General features: G+C 37.2%; 1 protein-coding gene across 1 annotated transcript in view; it reads right to left on the bottom strand.

Moving 5' to 3' along the window:
- Positions 1-8,974, bottom strand: part of LOC120626419 (tensin-1-like) — a 96,551-nt gene extending 87,577 nt beyond the window's left edge. Inside the window, exon 1 of the mRNA XM_039893941.1 lies at positions 8,849-8,974. Coding sequence (XP_039749875.1) covers positions 8,849-8,974 — 126 coding nt within the window. The remainder of the gene's footprint in view (positions 1-8,848) is intronic.
- Positions 8,975-18,535: the final 9,561 nt, after the last annotated feature.

Raw genomic sequence — 18,535 nt, 5'->3', positions numbered from 1 at the left:
TCCAACGGCTCCTAAAAAAGGCATCCTCTAATGTAAAATGAGTTTAAGAGGTCTAAACTACCACACTGCTCTAATATGAATCAGTAGGCAAAGTGATAATAGTAGCTCCGGGCTGGATTTTTTTTAGTTAAGGTCACACGCTTATACGCACCTTAAGATGGTAGTAAGCTATATTAAATCCCCCTAGTATCCATTGAATGGAACAACAAAACCAATCTACATACTTGTATCGACTCACGGAGAGCGCAGTTTTCAATAAAATTTACAGTTTAATTAACACAAATGTTAGTTTTTCTTCGGGAGTACAAAAGCCCAAAAACTATTTTTATTTAATAGTGATAACTAGCAGTTGCACTGATTATCAATGAGGACTTTGAATTATATATATATATATATATATATATATATATATATATATATATAGACAAATAGAAAGATAGATAGATCAAATAGACGTCCCACCTGATGGTAAATAGAAAACCAATGTCTACAAACAGAGCAACACTTTGCGGGGTTGCAGGTTTGCGTCCTGCAACGTGCCCCCGGCGTCCACCAACCTGAGGCATAGGTGATAAGCCTCATCTAGGGCCCTTCAGAACTACTACCAAGGCTACTGATACGAGATAAGATAAGATACTTACTGAGATAAGATACTTCAAACAAAAAGAATGAATGCAATTTCTTTGATCAATTTTCAATATTTGATACCGCACTACTTCGAGAACAAATATAACAAAGACATTTTGCCTGTCGACGTTCCTTATTTTGCCTGACATCTACGAGTAAGTAGATATATAGTTTATTTCAAAAGTTCAACCGAACGGATGAAGCGAGAGTAATCCAAAAACTTCCAGACAGTCTGACAGAGTCATAATACAAATGTAAAGACGAATAAATAAAACTTGTCAAGTCGTGCCTCCCGCCGCTCATTGCCTCTAATAACAATTTGCAATACTACTCACAGCCCGCCGCGCCTCGCCGCTGGAATATTCATTTTTATTCCCTTTTTAATGAAAAGGTACCTACTTTCATATTGAACAAAGCTAGCCAGTTTTTAGAGATGAAACCATTGATGTACGGAACCCTAGACACCCATTACCGGCCGACAACAGGGCTCCGATCTCCTTCCATGAGAAGAAGGTTGTAGTCCAACACGCCGCTTCCCAAGTGCGGCGTGGTGGTCTCCAAACACCTTTTAGAACATTAGAGAGAACTCTGAGGCATGCAAGTTTCCTCACGATGCTGTCCTTCAACGTTAAGACATTTTAATGCTTAAAATGCACGCATCCCTATCCCTACTAATATTATAAATGTGAATGTAAGTTTGTTTGTTACGCTTTCACGCAAAAACTACTAAACCGATCATAATGAAACTTTTTACACATATGTCTGAAGGTATTAAAATTAATATAGGATTAATATAGGATGTAATTCTACGAACTTTATGTATTTAGGATAGCTAAGCCTTAAATGACGGGTTGGCTGCCGTCCGCTGAGGAGTTGTGTCCTCTATCTCCAATCACATTCATCAGATCTACACGAAATTTGAGCAAAATTAAACTGACATTATAAACTCTAAAGTACAAAAGTAATTATTTAAATCGGTTATCATTTGACGGCGCTATGGTGTAAAATAGTCAAACACCTTCTACCCCTCTCACAAAAGAACTGAGCTTAATTTCGGGATAAAAAGCATCCTATATTACTTCTAACACCTGCAGGGCTATGTGTACAAAGTTTTGTGATGATCGTTTTAGTAGTTTTTGCTTGAAAGCGTAACAAACAAACTTACATTCACATTTATAATATTAGTAGGGATAGGGATGATAAAATAAGGTTTGTTTGGGTTTTTTTTTGTTTCACTACAAGTTAGCCCTTTACTGCAATTTAAATGGTAGTAAGTGATGATGCAGTCTAAGATAGTAGCGGGCTTACATGTTAGGGAGTATAACCCTAATAGGTTTCTACGAGACATCGCACCGTAACACTAGATCGCTTAGCAGCAACCTCTTTGTCAGTAGGGTTTTAACTAGCCGCGGCCAGCGCCTCCCACCAGACCAATATTTAATTAGAACTGGTACGCAAATGAAGGGAACTGCTGAAATGTAAGAAATAATGAAATGCATTAATTTTATCAAAATGGCAATGAGATTTTAATATATAAATATCAAATGAAAAATATTTAAAATTCTAAAATAAGATACAATTATAAAAAAAAAGAAAGGGACTTTACTTTATAACAACAATAGGTGTTGCCCGCTCTTGTCGTCCGCGTTTATTACGGTTTTTGATACGAGTATAGTCACTACAAACTGACAGACTTGACGTTTCAGAAGTGCTTATATTAGGCCTACTTGAAATAAATGAAATTTGAATTTGAATTTTTTACAAATCCCGTGGAAACCGTTTGTTAAAGCCTATTTATTCTCAGTCCTTTCAAGTTAGTCTACGCCAAAAATCGAGTAGATTAGTCGCTTAAGTCGTGAAGGAAGGGCAAAAAAATAAACAAACATACTTTCCTTACGACGGCCGATTGGCACAGTTTGCAGCGACCCTGCTTTCTGAGCCCAAGGCCGTGGGTTCAATTCCCACTACTGGAAAATGTTTGTGTGATGAGCATGAATGTTTTTCAGTGTCTGGGTGTTTATATGTATTTTCTATGTATTTATGTATTATTCATAAAAATATTCATCAGGCATCTTAGTACCCATACACAAGCTACGCTTACTTTGGGGCTAGTGTGTATTGTCGTAATAAATTTATTATTATTTATTTGGCATTTATAACATTAGTGAGAATGTGGTGATAGTAAATGGCTTAAGCTCACATTTAGTTACATTTCTAAACGTATCTACATCTTCGGTTTCTCATATCGGCGATGGAAACCCTAATATTAAATGCTAGGGCACAATAAGTGCAGGGCGAGTGTGTGTGCAGACAAAATCCCTCCCTTTGACGTTTTGTTTGTCTTTGTACTCGCACTTGCTCATAACTTGGTCCCCCACCCCCCGCTGCCGAGTACCCTACAAGTACCATCACGAACTGTAAACGAGCTATGAAGTTTCATGCTTTTAAACTAATGCTTTGTAGTTGCGTATGCAATATATTTTAACTGCAATTCAAGCGGAATCATACTTAAAAAACGCAATGCTACCAGAAGACATACTTTGGTAATTTTTCCATTTATGATCACAGTAGGTATATAGTCCTTCCTTCACGCCCTAAGGAAGTTACCAGTTAACTTGAATTTGGCATGGAGTTGAAAAGAACGTAGAGTAACGTAGAGTAAATAATTGTTTGTCTTAATAATTGTTCATTGTAAAGTCAACATCTCCTGAGGATGCTCCGGTTTCGGAGCGAAACGTGCGTAGTGGGTAAATTTCCAAAGATCTGTTTGCTGTGGAGTATAGGGATTGAAGAAATTATAAATTACGCCATACAGATTCTCCTGTTTATCGCGGAGTATAGCAAATTAAGCTAAACTTTCATAACATATCATGGGTTTCCGCAAAGTAACGCCTGCTTCTATCTAATAACATACGCTACTTTTATCCCTGAAAAACAAACAGGATCCCGGGATTTCTAAAAAGTCATAATAAACGCGGACGAAGAAAGCGAGCAACCGCTAGTAATAAAATATTCCATACTATTTACAGAAAACAGACACTTATGAAGCGTTCATACATATGTGTTTACATAATTGTAAGGGGATGGTAACAACATCGTTCACCAACTTAAACCTAAAGCTACGAGGGTTCCAAATGCGACCTGGTCTAAGAAGAGCCCACAACAAACTTAGCCGGGTAATTGTTTTTTGTTACCACCATCTCCCAGTAAATTAATATTAAGCTATGAAGTTAAAGCAATTCACACCCAAGCTTTTTTATCGTTTAAGTAATCCTTAACATTAGAATAGGAATTTTCTGTAAGTTTACGTTTTATATAAACTTTGAAATTATTGAGAGACATCTTAAAGATTTCATTCGGTAATTTGTTATAAAATATACATAAACAATTGCCCTTGAATGAACTTGTAGATCCATAGAAATATCCTTTTTTGTAAGTTATTTTAGAAAAGCAGTGGAATAAGCCTAGGCCATCTTCGAAACTGCGTCCAGACGCTCTCACTAAAACTTCCAGCCTGTTTGCGACGAACAACGAGGCCGCGACTGAGATGCGGGCGTTAGCGCTGACACAACTTTCAAAAGCACTTTCCGGGACACGGTACTTTAAAATTCTGCCTAAATGCTAAAAGTACTTTACTTTAATTCTATAGGCCTGCAATAGCTTGAGACTAGAGGTTTAGATAGTATTCTCTAGATTTACAATGAAATTTTATTTTTTATTTTTTGTTCCACTATAAGTTAGCCCTTGACTGCAATCTTAACTGGTGGTACGGCATGATTCAGTCTAAGATGGTAGCGGGCTAACCTGTTAAGGACTATGTTAGTCATACCCCTAATAGGTTTCTACGCGACATCGCACCGGAACACTAAATCGCTTAGTGGCATGCCTTTGCCGGTAGGCTGGTAACTACCAGTGAAAATTCTGAAGTTATAAATTCACAACGCTCACCGCTGCACCAGGGAGTTCGTGGAAAAATTAGTTTTAAAATGACATTTTAAGACTAATCAAGTAAAGAAAAAGAAAGTGTCCGTTGAAGCCTTTGTTAACACTTTGACTTATCCTTAGCTATTTCTTTGTGTTAAACTGAACGTTTTCCTTACTGGGTAAAATGGCCTCGTGCACAATTAGTTCCAATGTCTCGAATTTATGTATAAGAGATTCACTGAAAAATGCTAGTATTAAATAGGTAACTACTGTAAAATTGTCTAGATAATTATTTTTGTTACTCTGAAATTTTAATCATTTCCGTGACTGGAAAATATTTTAAATTTAATGCCTGAGGTTTGTTAAGAGTTTAAAAGCTTTCAAATAAACGCTTCATAATACTTTGTCTTATAATACTAAAATTGTGAGCTCAATATAAATTGCTTCAAAATGACGCAGCGACTTCACATCATTCCACTGGCATACGTGTCCAGCGCGGTTTCTGATGGAACAATGCATTGAATAGCGCTTTGATTCCAGTGTGTACGTAAAATTATACGAGCCTTTTTAACGTAAATTGTTGATTCAAACTAGTAAATTATTGGGTGACCGATTGGTAAGGAATATTCCTCTGTAGTTTTGCGAGTACGTTAAGCCACCTGTCCGCACCCACAACTAATATCAATAGTTAAGACATGGGCGGTATTCAACCATAGAATAACTTATTTATGAGTCTTTGGATGTAGGTATAAATGTGTTAAACTAGGAATCAATACGTAATCTTTCAATACAAAAATAAATACCGTATTGAATTTAAAAAAAAATACTGAAAAGACAGTATTGATTTGATATAAATAATAAATAAATAAATAAATATACTACGACAATACACACTTCGCCATCTAGCCCCAAAGTAAGCGTAGCTTGTGTTATGGGTACTAAGATGACTGATGAATATTTTTATGAACAACATACATAAATACTAAGAATATAAACACCCAGACACTGAAAAACATTCGTACTCATCACACAAACATTTTCCAGTAGTGGGAATCGAACCCACGGCCTTGGGCTCAGAAAGCAGGGGCGCTGCAAACTGCGCCAATCGGCCGTCAACTTGCAAGTATTCATTAACACTTATTTCTTGCCTTAATTTTCATATTCTCTTCTCTTACCAATTTTGGATTACGCCGACTCTTCCTATCCTGACTTGTCTGATGAGCACCTCAAGAAGCTTGAACGTTTGCAAAACCTTTGTATAAGGTTTATCTTCGAACTACGTAAGTTTGACCACGTACAGAGCCCGGTTGAAATGGCTTCCGATCAGGCTGCGCCGCAATTAACACTTACTTTCATTTCTATATTATGTTCTATATAACCCCCATGCGCCATCTTATTTAAAGGAGCGTTTTTCCTTTCTTGGCTCTAATATTGAGCAGCAAAATCTAAGATCGTGTTCTGACAATCGTTTACATATCCCAGCTAGTCACACACGATACTATAGTAATTCATTTACCTGTAAGTCCGCCAAATTGTGGAATAGCCTTCCCTCTGAAATTCGCAATTCCAAATCCCTACCCATCTTCAAAACCAGATTGTCTAAGTATTACCTAGCAGATTGTGCTTATGAGTAAATAGTATTAGTACAAAAGATTGTATTACTATGAGGTACATACATTTGTTTATTACATTTATTACATGTATATGTATATGTATATATATATATATATATATATGTATATATGTTTATTTTATTATATATTTATTTTATTAATTTTTATATGTGTATGTTATATAGTATGTAGTATATATATATTTTTAATTTTTTTTTTTTTTTCTCTTGCCTGTGTATGTTTCATTGTTTGCACTGTCCCTCTTGTTTTCTATTATTACTTTCACCAAGGGTTGTCTGTAAGAGATTGCTTTTGCAATAAGGCCGCCTTTGCACACAACTGTATTTAACTTTTTTTTTCTATTATTTTTTTTTTTTTTTTAATTGTTTGTAATCTTACTTATTTTTTTTTTGTTTCCTTGTATTGTTTCTAAGTTTGTGCAATAAAGTATTCTAAATAAATAAATAAATGCTCAGATGTCAGATTTGGTCGGGTCGTTGTTACTGGCTCTCGTCCGGACTAAAGACACCAGATACCAATAGTTGACATGAATGACTTACGTTTTTGATATATTAACCCACCGGATTAAAGCAATTTTCTTGCTGCACTACTAGATTGGAGTAATGTAAATTGGGCATAACAAGCGCTGTGCACAGTTTTAGAAACAAACACTTCATCGACCTACTTTAGTCAACTCTACAGTGGATGCGGTGTGGTATGGAGCATCCTGACCTCTGTATAGCCAAGATCACAATTTAAAAGGTCACAGACAGTTAGTCATTACTCGCATCTCATAAAGCCATTGAAGTTTTGCCCCTTGACCGCGTCCCCGTTTCCTCAGGGAGCATTTGGTCTCATTTTTAGGCATATCAAAAGCCCTAACCCTTTGATGAACAAAAACAAACCTAGTTCATATCACATGAAAGTCTATATTCAATATGTAAATATTGCAGGGAGGCCTTCAAACTATGAAGAGTTTGCAACGAACGGCAGCTAGTATAAAATATTTTTCTTAGTATGTGAAATTATTTCTTGTATGCTAGGTGACAGGGTTGAAATTTACTTGTGATTTTCCTTTTCCTTGCTAGTGTGAGGGTATTCAAAGGCATTTCTTTCAAGCTGAAATCTGTTTTTCTAGTGAATTATGTCTACGAAAAGATGCCGAGCTTCAAAGACGTAAGATAACCTATCTTATAGCAGATGGTAAACTTTATTATATCTCGAAGCTTTTAAAGAGAATAGAAAGTTAAAGCTGACCTTCGAGGGTGTGTTTCATAATTCCAAGAAGATACTTTCACAATTAAAAGAGAATAGAATATAGTTCTCTTTTACTAGAATGGGAATAGCGCACTTACACTATTAATGAATTTTGCTGTATTTAATTAACATTTCATTTGTAATGATACTAGCTGTGCCGTAGGATTTCACACGCTATGTGAAACCCTACGGCAATTATAGTGATATGTAACATTCCTCAATAAATGGGATACCTAGTTTTCAAAGCTGCCTGATAGTTTCTGAGATAAGGGCGTTCATACTTTTCGTATACATTACTTATCAGTACTTATATATTGTGGAGATTTATATTCTTTATATCCTTCATATTTAAGCTAAAGTGATGGTGAAATTTACAATGTCTCCATGGTGAATTTTTCAAAACCATGATTCCGCCTTTACCGCCGCATTCATTAAGCTGAGCCCACACCACACTACGAGAGGCGCCGAGTGTCACTAAGTGCCCGGCGACAACTTGACCTAGCTTGTTGCCAAAGATAATCTAGACCTCGCATTTGCTTTTATGCATGCTGAAATTCTCATTCTTTTGTTATGGCATATTTTCACTAAAGAAGGTGTAAAACCCTTATTATATTTTGTATGCACGATTATTGCGTCTGATGCGAGGATATCTTCTCCAATAGGGTCTGTTGCATAGGGAACAGACCTAACCTTATCCTTTTGACGTTTGATCCTTTTACGCCCAGTATAGCACGCGCGTCCTTAGTAGCCATACATTAGTTTACATCGCCCGCGATTCATGTGTCCGTAGTCCGCAAGTTAGAGAATTCATTTTTGAAAATTAGATACGCCTAAGCCGGTATATCACGTATATGGCCCATGACTCAGCCAGCATCACAATAGCTTAAATGCTTCTTAAATACCGTTTTTTATAGTATTCATTGACGGACCTAGCAGATGGCAAACCTGATGGTAATCTATATATTAGCCTCCTATAGCCTCGCCTACAGCCAGTATAAGTTATAAAAAACTTAAGGATAGGCATTGTAAGAGTTATTAAAAGCCTACCCTTTAGTATTTCTAACTCGTACAGGAGATTTTCTTAATTTTATATAATCTGCATACCCTGTGCATACCCTCTATGCACGCCACTGGCTACAGCAACACTTCGCAGTGCATACCAGGTACATGACCTGAGGTTTCTGTAATAACAACGGCGTCCACGCCCTACAGACCGGAACTTACCATGGCAACAATTCTGCTTCGCGGCAGAAATAAGCATGGCGTTAGTAGCTACTTCCCGGTCCGGTTTATCACAAAAGCTTTACAACTACAAATTACGATAAATTTCAGCATAATCCGTCCAGCGGTTCGACGCGTACGTTGATAGATGAGTGAGACAGTACCCCTCTCCTCTTATGTTAAACAGATGACATGAGAGTACCTACCTTCATGAGATGCAGCCTCCGCGACACGGTGTCCACTCGCGCCGCGTGCTCGCCGCCGCCCGCCGGGAACGAGCCCAGGTACTGCAACAAACAAACTGTCACACACCGCAGGAAGCACGACACCATGTCAGGTGACTACGGTCAGCCTTAGTACAATCCCTGCCGCTAATTTAAAGTTTATGCCTACGAGGCATAAACTTTAAATATTAAAATTATAAAATATTTTATATTGTTTTGTTGGCTTTTGTCGGAATGTTTGTTAAACAAAAATCAGGAATTCAGGATTTGCAACTCTAAAACGATTTGTTAGGTCCATTACTTTGAAGATACCAGTTTGATATGCGAAAACGAGGGAGCAAATCTTGTAATTAGGCTACAGGTTTTTACGTCTGTTGCTAATATTGACACGCGTCAGTTGGCGTGACCTTTTAACTACCCCACACATAAATTTTGATATCGCTGAGTTTCTTTAGAATTTGGCTTCCGCTATAATATAGTAGTTTCTACGTTTCATAAGTGCTTGTATTAGACCTGCTTGAAACATATTTTTGAATTTAAATATCTTAATATCTTGTATAAATTGTATAAAATAGAGTCGCTTATAATTCATTTATTTCAAGTAGGACTAATATAAGCACTTTTGAAACGTCAAGTCTGTCTGTGTGTAGTGACTCTACTTAATTGCGTAAAATGCGTAATTGTATAGTAACCTCGCTGTAATAAATGTGTTTTAACATATTTAATAAACTTATGCATTGGTTGGTCCAAAATTACCTTAGGAATCATATTATAAAAGCGTATACTCAATCCCACAAATGACTTCTGTACCTTTCGCAGACGATATAAAGATGTCACTAATTTATGACCATTTCTTGTAAGTCGACTGTTTATATCCACTTTTTGTTTATATAGACTAATATGTTGTCTTACAAATACAAATGTTATAAATATATTGTGAGGCTACCGTAAGTATACCTATTTCTTAAAACTTTTCACGGAGGGATTTACGTGATTTATGTATATATATTGACCGTATAGCTCTTTTCTGCAATATGAATATGGTTTCAATATCAGCAGCTTTGCCCCATAATAAGATCCCGTAAGACATCACACTATGAAAGTACGCAAAGTAACAAGTCTTGCTGTTTCTACGTCAGTAATCTGTCTAATTTGCCTGACGGCGTAGGCAGCCTAGCTTAGTTTACCTGTTAGTGTATCTACATGGGCCCCCCACTGAAGCTAACAATCTAAGGTCATGCCCAAAAAAACTGTGGAATCTTCAATTTTTAGTAATTCTCCATTTATTATTAGATCTTATAAACCACGCAACAGATTTTAATGCAGTTGGAAAGGATCCCTAATATTTTATTCTGTACCTGTATGAGTATTCGACAATAAAAAGCCTTCGCAGCTGGACCGAGATTAGATTTTATTTTAACAAAAACACATTATTTTGGTTTCTTCTCGGCAGGCCGAAGTCTATCGGGATGCGTCACTCGATAGACTTCAGGCAATCAATGGTTTAATGACACTGCGATCTGGTTCCCGATTATTTTTATTTCCAAGACATAACAAACTCTTGACAGTAAATAGTATTTGCTCCAAACCAGTTTTGTAACGGGTACAAAACCAAATCTCACACACGCACAAAACGCCATCGTTATTGCGTCGGGGTTTTTTAAGATAGGTAGGTATAACATTGAAGAAAGTAGATATAACAGCTGAAGAAAGAAACGAAACTTGCATTTTCGTTTCTTTCTTCAGCTTAGTTTTAACTTAACGTTAATAGAAAAAGTATAAAGTGCAGGATCTAAATGTATGGTGTAAACACATTATCGGTTTGTAGGAGGGTGCGGTCAGGGTACCGCGGGGTTGCGTGAGGGGCGAACATTTCGCATCAATTAGCACAGATGGGTGACTGAGCACAATAGCACACAATAGTGCGTGCGGGGAAATTTAATTGATGCTGTTACGAGCTGATTGCGGAACATTTGCGGTAAACACATGTGTGGGTTCAGAGAGCCGTCATTATCTTTTAATTGTACTATTCAAAGATTTTTTATGTTCTAGATGTACTTTCAATAATTTAGTTTACTCTTTTATTCGGTCTAGTGTTCAACTACGGTTTGTGAGGGATCGGACAAAAATTCCGAAATCCTCACTTACCCCTTATGAATGTGTTTGTTTGTTTTTGTCCTTCCTTTACGCGCTAACTAAGCTTAATCAACTTAGTTTTTGGTATAGAGTTTTGACAAAGGTTATAATAAACGCGGACAACATCATATCAACCCATTGCTGGCCCACTACAGTGCACGGGTCTCCTCGCACAATGACAAGGTTATCGGCCGTAAAACACGCAGACCCAGTACGGATTGTTCGACTCCATACGTCTTTAAGAATATGTGAAGTTTGCTCACGATGTTGACCAAGTGGTATTGCTTAAAACGCACAAAACTTAGAAAAGATATAGGTACGGGAGGAGCTAGGGTTTGGCCCCCCGAAACTGTACCCAAAGTCTTCGCTGCTTCTTATGTACAACAGCAGCGGGCAGAAGCTAGTTATAAATGTCCGAATTGCCCCGCCAGGGATCGAACCCAGAACCTTATAAGACCACAGCGCGTGCCTCCGCGCCAGGCAGGCTATCCAGGCTTGTGTTGTAGCGACCAATACACCAGCACAGTTGTCATTGGTATTCGTTGCTCGGATGCCTGCTCTGGCCCGAGCGGTCGTGTGCGATGTTTAATTAATTCTCTGATCCGAGCAAACGGCCTGATCCTGCATACCGTGTGCACCGTACCTCACACCATAGACTAAGAGCTCGCATTGGTAAAGCTATTGTTATATGTAACCCTTATATTCGCGAGTAATGATATTGCTTTTACGCATATACAACGTGCATGGAGATTTTTCGACGGGCTGGTCCTAAATAAATTCCCGCAACCCAAATAATAGGTCTGTCTTCAAGTTTCTGGAAGTCATTTTATGCGGACCTCACATCACGTGAGATAAAGACCAGAAGAAGAGAACGGGTTGGGACACTATGTTGTGTCTACTCGTAGCACAAGTTTCATGCTTAGTTTGTACGAAATTATATAAAAAAAATTGTGAACAGATCTCAACTACAATGTTTCCTACTAGATGGCGCTACAATCTATTATAGGCCTATTATAAATGCATATAATAATTTTGGCATAGGCAGTTGGAGCCGTACTTTAGTGGTCAAAGCGCTCATGCCAAAGAATCGCAGGTTCATATCCTCTCGGTTCCGAAAATTTTTATATGCATTTTACGTTTATAAAAAAGGTGAAGTGCCCAAACTAACAATGAACCGGTGCTAAAGCATTGATCTGTAGAAATTTGCTCATTGCTGTCTTAATAATAAAATTGTGTCCAAGCAGCGAAGTATATTTTCATAATGTGAGTCAATGTTTACACCATACTTCTGACCTTTTGATTAAAAATCTATGCCAGCTTTGAAACTATTGAGCTTCTTAACTAAAAACTAAGTACATCGAACTTTACTTTTGCCTTAACTCTCTCTTTGGCTACAATGTGATTAAACTGCTGAAGATATTAAGTGGCTGGTTCGTACGCTATGCATTCTCGACCAAACTCATATCGTACACTGTAGCGCTCGGCCACGTGACTTACCCAAGCCCGCGTTTACACTGTGGAGCAGTCTTCCCAGGCTTGGGAAGGGGTCAACTTTTATTCTTTATACAACTAAAAAGCTTCAACTTCTCAACTTTTTCCTGAGTTCAATACTCTAAAGTAATGACTGTAAAAAGTTATCATAAAAAATACGCAGTGACAACCATCAGCTCTGTTTACATTGTAGGTGAAATCTGGTTACAACAGCAACAAGTTTTTTTGGTATACCTGTTCACAGTTAACATGATTTACATTGATCCTCTGACATTGATTTTTTGCCTTTTGTCCATATTAAATAACCTTAATGTTAATCTTAAGAAGGTAGCCCATCACTATCTCCACTGGTGATGATGCAGTCTAAGATTGTAGCGGACTAATCTGTTAGAAGTACGGAAATTATAATTACCTCCGCAAAGCAATGCCTGCTACAATCTGGGCTACTACTGTGTAATTTAGTTTACTCTATTAGTGGACCCATTAGCCCTAGCTGCCCTCCTGACTACATTTAAAGGAAGTAGGAGTATCCCAGGAAGCCACTCCGACCACTCCAACCGAGAAGTTTATAGTCCTATTATGAAAATTAAGCTTAATTTGTTATAGTCCGCGAAAAGCAGGAGAATCTGTATGGTGTAATTTATAATTTTTTCAATCCTTAGACTCCACACCAAACAGATCTTCGGCAATGTACCCTCTACGCACGTTTCGATCCGAAACCGGAGCACCCCCAGTAGATGTATACAATGAATAATTGTTAAGAGTTAGGTCAATTAAATATTTATAGTCCTAGAATAGCTCCGAATACTATACCAATAATTCACTTACACTGCGCTATCGTAGCCCCGGGCTGGTACTGAAATTTTTTTTAGATATCTCATGAATGCTACTAACTCACGTAATTTGTAAAAGTGATCTCTGAAAACAGGCCCAAACTTACCATTCTTGTACTGGTAGTGTAAACTTGGCTTAACTTTATTCAATTATGTTTGCCGTGAGATATACCTAACATTTTACTATATGGCTTAATTAACCTGCATCCAGAAAACGGCTATATGTACACTGTTAAATAATATGACTCAAATATAATGCTTTCTTGTGTGGAAATGGCTTCATTTTCTGAAAAGCCCAAATGAAGGTGTCCAAATGAATATATCTTAGATATAGCTTGCATCCTGGAGATAGGCATTGCATAATTTAAAGTTTGTGCTAATAAACTATTCCTATGTCCTCTTTAAAAACTTACACAAACTACAGGCAGTGCTGATAGTAAAATTTTAATCGAGGAATGCTTTAATATCGAAAGAGAACCAAAAACTAAATATTATTTAAATTTAGTCCGTCCTTTTCTTATCAGTATATGAATAATTGGTATAATAGGTATATGGTCCGTACAGTTGCCTCTTAGGTAATTTTTATCCCGATGAACGATGATTTACGTGTATTATTTCGTAAACAATTTGTCTTATTTCATGAGTTGGTTGTTTTGATGAAAATGGTAACAGGAATGGTAATTGCACCGGAGTTCCTAAACACGTCGTGCAGTAAGATTAAGTAGTAAAAATCGTCACGTAGCGGAAAAGCGCTAAGGCCCTCCATGCGATTAAATGTCAACCTTTTGATTTCCGTTGCTGGTGGTTTAAAATAACTTTAAGAAAATTTTCTTAAGATTCCTCTTGGTGACAATTTTTAGCTGAAATATAGGTGGTTGAAATCGCAGGCAACAGTTTATCTAGACGTAATAATAAGATTAAAATGTTATTAACTTCTTGTTAGCAATTTTGTCCGCTTGTACTCGTTTGAAACTGCAGTCGTAGTAATTTCAAAACAGCAGTGATTTGTTAGACATAATCCTCCAAGAAAGCCTATTACATAAGACTGCGAAAACCTATAAATGGCGAGTTAGAATATCAAAGCTCGCGAGAGGGGTGCAGCGGCCGAGTCCCGGCGCCGCCTGCGTCGCGCCGCGATCGCGAAGACGTACGAGTTGACCGCAGCGGGAGCTCGGGTTACCGCGATTGTAATACCCGCTCATAACCAATGTTGTAATACCCAGGGCCATTTACAAATACCTACGCTTTTTAAATAATAGGATTTTAAAAAAAAACTTTGCCGACAATCCTCTTTAATATTATATATGTGAAAGTGCGTTTGTTTGTCCCTAATTTACTAATGCTTAGTGATTTTTGGGCATAGAGTTAGTTGAAAGTAACATTTTATCCCAAAATTGCAAAGGGTTCCCAAGGGATTTGTACAAAACCTTAATAAACGCGGACTAAAAACCGGGCAGCTAGGAATGAATGAATACACTTTTATTGTACATCAAAGAAAAAAAGTAGTTACAGAGATATAAATACATATCAAGAGAGTACAATTTGGTGGCCTTACCGCTACATGGCGATTTCTTCCAGGCAACCGATGGCGTGAAAGAAAAAAATATAGAAAAGAGGTATGTGGTGCAATAAACAAGATTTAAAATTATACAAATATATAAATAATATAAATATATATAAATATAACTATAATATAAACTACTAATATTATAAACGCTATGGTTTATTGTTGGTTTAATATTCCTTAACGCCCTACCAAAGCAACCAATATTATATTCATATTTGCACAGAGTTAGTTGAAAGGACGGAGAGTTAAATATGCTATTTTTGATCCTGGAAAAATCCTCAAATTCCTAAGATTGGCGTACAGGAATATTCATATATTTACACCACATATAGTCTTTTCCTACAAAGCAACCGAACAACTTATTCATCGCTGGTAACACCGCTGGGCCTAGCTAGTGTTATTATTGTTGGACGTTCTTAAACGAAAAGGATACAAACTATACTATATACAAATAATTGTAACATAACGTCGCAATAGTTAAACGTAGCTTAAAGTTTCAACGAAGTTACATTTAATGGCAGCGCCATCTATTGGGTGGTGACTTTACTAGCGACTTTATGCAAAAATAAGATCCATCCGCTTCAAAAACAACCCTCGTTGCAAAACTAAACCTTCGTAGTTTTCACGTACTATCATAGATGGCGTTGTTACATCATTTTACATTTTACATACTGAGCGCATGCCAGACACTTCGGCTGCGTAGAATTTCTGAAACCGCATGATATTAAAAAGTTAATTAAAAATTTTTTACTTGAAATCTAGCTATAGACAAATCTTAAAGCAGATAACAGTAAAAATACCAAAGTACATACCTTCATACTTTTCAAGAAACGTTACGTTTACGAATAAAAAATGAAGTACATTCAAACAAACTTTCATTACCAATTTTAGCCATTTGGGCCAATATAAGTGTTATCAAAATCTATGAACACGTGTTATTTTTAACCAATTTTTATGAATATATATATGTGTCTGTCAAATGAAAAATTACACTTTCTCACAAACTTTCACCACTGCTAATCATATTTAAGAACACCTTTGGGTTGGTTGAACATTCTCTCAAATTCTAAATTTCTACGCGGAAGAGTTTGTTGCCGTAAGTTGCCTATCATTCAGACAGGACAAAACTTTTTATTGATTGTACGAAATTACATTTTCTACTCGGTAGACATTTACTGTTGACCTACATCACTTAATACGAGTTTCCAATTTCCATGCTCGAAGTTGAAAGGGCCACAAAGTTTGTCAGTAAAATAACTGTTCTAAGTTAGTAACAGCTAACAACGCATACAAAGTGTGAAAGTTTAAATCAGTCGAGCTAAGACAAATAATATTATTTGTAGTGAAAAGTTAAAACTATACCATTAGGATTTTATCTGTAGGTATATCATTATCAGGTTCATATCTACAATACTACATATTACATAATTACAAACCAAAAATATCTTAATACATATTATTATATACTATTTCCTTTAAAAAAAACCGTCCAAATGCGAGTACAAGGCTCGCATCTCGGGGTAAATGTGTACATTTAATACGCTTTTTTCCATTGTAAAGATACAAAAAAGAAAAAGCTATGTCAAAAAATATAAAATACTATTAAATCATTTTGCTTTGGCCAGCGTAACCAGAACTAGGTTGTTTTCAAACTCACAGTCCTCTGGTAAAGCCTCACCACGCTGCTCTAACGTGGGTTTGCGGGCCTTAACAATTAATATCGTATTTTATGATAAAAATCCGATGACTTAATCCCAGCTCCGAGCTGGTACGTAGTCTACCTACTGCGTTGGGTATTTCTTCTTCTTCGAAATACCCGGAATCAAACCCCGGACTTAGCGGTTTGTAGCCAAACATGCTACAACCATTCGATCAACGTCGTTATGCAAAGACCGATCAAAAGCAAATATTATTATCACACCGTAAAAAAACCGGACAAGTGCGAGTCGGTCTAGCCGATTATTTTGTACCAATTTATAGGTACATATTACAAATGTTAAAAATTAGATTAAAGGTATTTATTTATTAATATATGGAGACTTACTATCATGCCGTACTTTTAATAGTTTTCTGACTTCTTTTCTTAATATAATTCTTAGTCATAAATCGTAAACATTGCATAACAAAAAAATTTAAATCTGTTATAGCTTGTGCCAGTGAAGTCTTTGTATATAATAACCCCATGACACGGTTAAGTCACTCGCTCGATACGTCCACGCGTTCCCGAGATAATGTTTTGACAACAAACAGACGGAAGACAAAGGATCACATAAGGGTTGCGTTTTTCTTTTAAGGTACGGAACCCTAAAAAGGCGATTACCACAGAGATATTGTAATATTGAAAAAGATTAAGTTCCTAAAACGACATAAAAACAAGTAACTCACTCGCGCGTCAATTAAAATGACAGCTTTTAATTACCGCGACAGTCTCGTCGCGGTTTGTGGACGCTTCACGCGGCCTGCATCAGTCCACATATAAATCTAACCCAACAGAGCTGTTATTTTAAACGGTTGCAAACTTTTTTGTTTTGGACGTTTGGGAAAACACGTGTTTGATTAAAAAAGCTATTTCTACTACATTTAGAACCAGCCTCAAATTGTCTCGAAATCTGACCGCTTTCACTAGCTATATCTGAAAATGTTACCACTCTGGAAACTTAGTGACATATTTTCTTACAAAATCACTCAGCGGGCGATGAAAGAGCTGTGCTAGCAGGGATGAGGAGATCCGAAGAAGAACTAGAGTTGCCGACACGCGAAGCTGGAGTTTCAATGGAGCGGAGCACACAGCTCGGTGAACCGATGGACGTTGGGGTCCAAGGATGCTGGAATAGCGACCCCGCACCGATAAACGCAGCGTTGGTCGACCCCTAACGAGGTGAAACGACGACCTCGACGATAATGTTCAGGTTATCATTTAAGCTTTCATTTTGATTTTCATCAGTAAAATTTAATATTTCCAATGTGTCTTGTTCGTGCGATAGCACACCGCCCTAAATAATAACAATAGCCACTCCCAGTTAGAGAAGACCTCTAAACAATCACACATTCAAACAACGCCAAGCGCAAACACAGTCCCTGTTCGTACCTATCAATAAGTTCATTTATTATTGGCTTGACCGCATTTAATTATTACATTGACAATGCAGTGCAAAAATAACACAATATTTCACTTCCTCGATACCTCGCGAGCAATAAAATATGCAGTAAGTAATGAAATAAAGCAGCGGCGCGCAGGTTATTTCTGTAATGCTGCCAACATGGCCGCCACATTCATTGTTTCCGATTTCATGCCAAAAATAAGCCAAATAGCACATCCGAAAATAATATCGTCAATTCCCGATCTGATGGTAATCTCTTATTGGTATTTTATTGTGTTGACCCGCGCGCCGGCGGAGCGCGCTCCAAATTATATTGTTATAAAAGTTGCGAGTGATATTGTAGCAACGAAGGACATTTTATTATGACCACATCCCCGGCGTAGTTGTAGGTATGCGACGGGTCGCAACAAAAGTTTCCCGGGTTTAATCCCCGGCAAAGGTAATTTAAGAATTTAAAATTAAAAAAAATTCTGTAGTCTCGTCTGGTGGAGGATTTTGGATGTGGCTTATTACCACCCTACCGACAAAGACATGCCGCCAA

The sequence above is a fragment of the Pararge aegeria genome, chromosome 9 (genome assembly GCF_905163445.1).
Source record: "Pararge aegeria chromosome 9, ilParAegt1.1, whole genome shotgun sequence".
Lineage (NCBI taxonomy): Eukaryota > Metazoa > Arthropoda > Insecta > Lepidoptera > Nymphalidae > Pararge > Pararge aegeria.
Note: the sequence above shows the minus strand (reverse complement) of the source record. Positions and strands in the feature narration are given on the sequence as shown.